The 1779-nt window shown below is 37.9% G+C and overlaps 1 protein-coding gene across 1 annotated transcript; it reads left to right on the plus strand.

Annotated features, from left to right (window-relative positions):
• The first annotated feature begins 1070 nt into the window (after nucleotides 1-1070).
• On the plus strand, nucleotides 1071-1541 carry LOC145095779 (uncharacterized). Its single transcript, XM_079033607.1, has one exon. The coding sequence runs from the start codon at nucleotides 1071-1073 to the stop codon at nucleotides 1539-1541; it is 471 nt and encodes a 156-aa protein (XP_078889733.1).
• The last annotated feature ends 238 nt before the right edge of the window (nucleotides 1542-1779 follow it).

Genomic DNA, 1779 nt, shown 5'->3' on the forward strand with positions numbered 1-1779 from the left:
AGCCATTTCTACCAGGAGCAACCACGACTCGGAAACCTTACGAGCCGAATTTAGTCAATCATTTATCCCTCAATTGAAAATAGACAACCTAAAGAAGAATATCCAAAACCTCCAAGAACTTGATGGGGAGTTACTATACGAGGCGTGGGAACAAAACAAGGGCTTGCTTTGGAACTGCCCTCAACATGACTTGAACGTGCAACAAGAGACTTCCACCTTCTAATACAGAATGTGTGTACTCGCTAAATACTTGATTCCTGTGGGCCTTTGATGAAGAAGGATCTGGCAACCAATAAGGAACTTATAGAAGAATTTGAAAAATAGTCACGGAATTTCATAATCGAAGAGATATATCACAAAAAGAAAGGTGAATGGAGATGATAAATTGGAAAATTTGGAATCCATTATCGCTAAACTCGACACAATGGACCGGAGGATAACAAACATGGGTCAATTCATACACGCGATTCAAGTGGGATGTGATAACTGTAGCGGTCTACATTTGACCAAGGATTACGACTTAGACGAGAATGGAAACCAGAAGGATCAAGCTTGTTGTTCGAGTGGGTATAGGTATGATGAAGATTCGAGGAAGCGTAAGAAGAAATGGAAAGCCTACAAAGACTACATCCACGATAAGAAAGATAAGTATAGGCATAACGGTTTGGGATTTTATCAAGAGCAAGTGGAGCCTGAAAAGAAAACTGACTTTTAGTCCATGCGATTGATGTTACCTTAAGAAATTAGCAAGCCTATATCCTCAACATAGAGAAACAAGTAAGAATTACTTATTTGATTCCATTAGCTAATGATATTTCATATAGTGTCTAGAAACAAGAAGAAAAGAAGAAAGAAAAGGAGTCTGCCCATTCTCCGTGGCATTGGGAGCTAACTCCTACGGCGTGGGCATACGAGAAAAATCCTGAACAACCTCTGGTCAAAGCTTACAAACCACCTCTTATGTACCCAAGTCGTGCAAAACAAGAAAAACAAGCTGAAGATTACGAAAAATTCCTTGAGTATATCAAATCATTCAAATCAATATTATGTTCGTAGAAGTCGTTGCTCAAATGACAAAACACACAAAACTTTTGAAGGATCTTCTCACAAACCTGAAGAAATTAGAGGAAGCCTCAAGTGTGATCTTAAACAAGAATGTCTTAGCTTCTATTCTTAACAAGTTACCGAAGAAGATGGGGGATCCAGGGAGCTTGACACTTCCTTGTCAATTCAGAAATCTAGTCACAAGCCATGCTCTTGTAGATTCTAGAGCAAGCGTGAATCTCATGCCATATTTATTATACAAAAAATTGAATCAACCAAAGCCAAAGCCGATCCAAATGACAATTTATCTAACTGATAAACCGGTCACATCTCCGAGAGGTATTTATGAAGATCTTCTTATTACAATTGACAAATTTGTGTTTCCAACATATTTTCTGGTGCTTTATATGGAAGAAGCAATCAAATTCCGATCATTCTCTGGAGACCTTTCCTTAGCACCACATGAGCCTTGGTGGATATTAGAGAGTCAAAACTGACATTTCGGGTTAGAGAGGATGCTATTAAGTTAGGTCTTGATCTAACAATGAAGCATTTCAAAGATTAGTGATGATATAGTCTTCTCGGTTGATATTTTTGATATATTTATGGAGAACAAAATGAAGGAATGGCAGGAGGAAAATTCAGAGGCATACATGACATTTAAAGAAGATGAGTTTGATGCAGAACACAACCTCAAAGAACTAGAAATGCTTTTGAAAGAAAGTGAATACAAGG

Source organism: Lactuca serriola, chromosome 3 (genome assembly GCF_051521515.1).
Source record: "Lactuca serriola cultivar US96UC23 chromosome 3, Lser_US96UC23_V15, whole genome shotgun sequence".
NCBI lineage: Eukaryota > Viridiplantae > Streptophyta > Magnoliopsida > Asterales > Asteraceae > Lactuca > Lactuca serriola.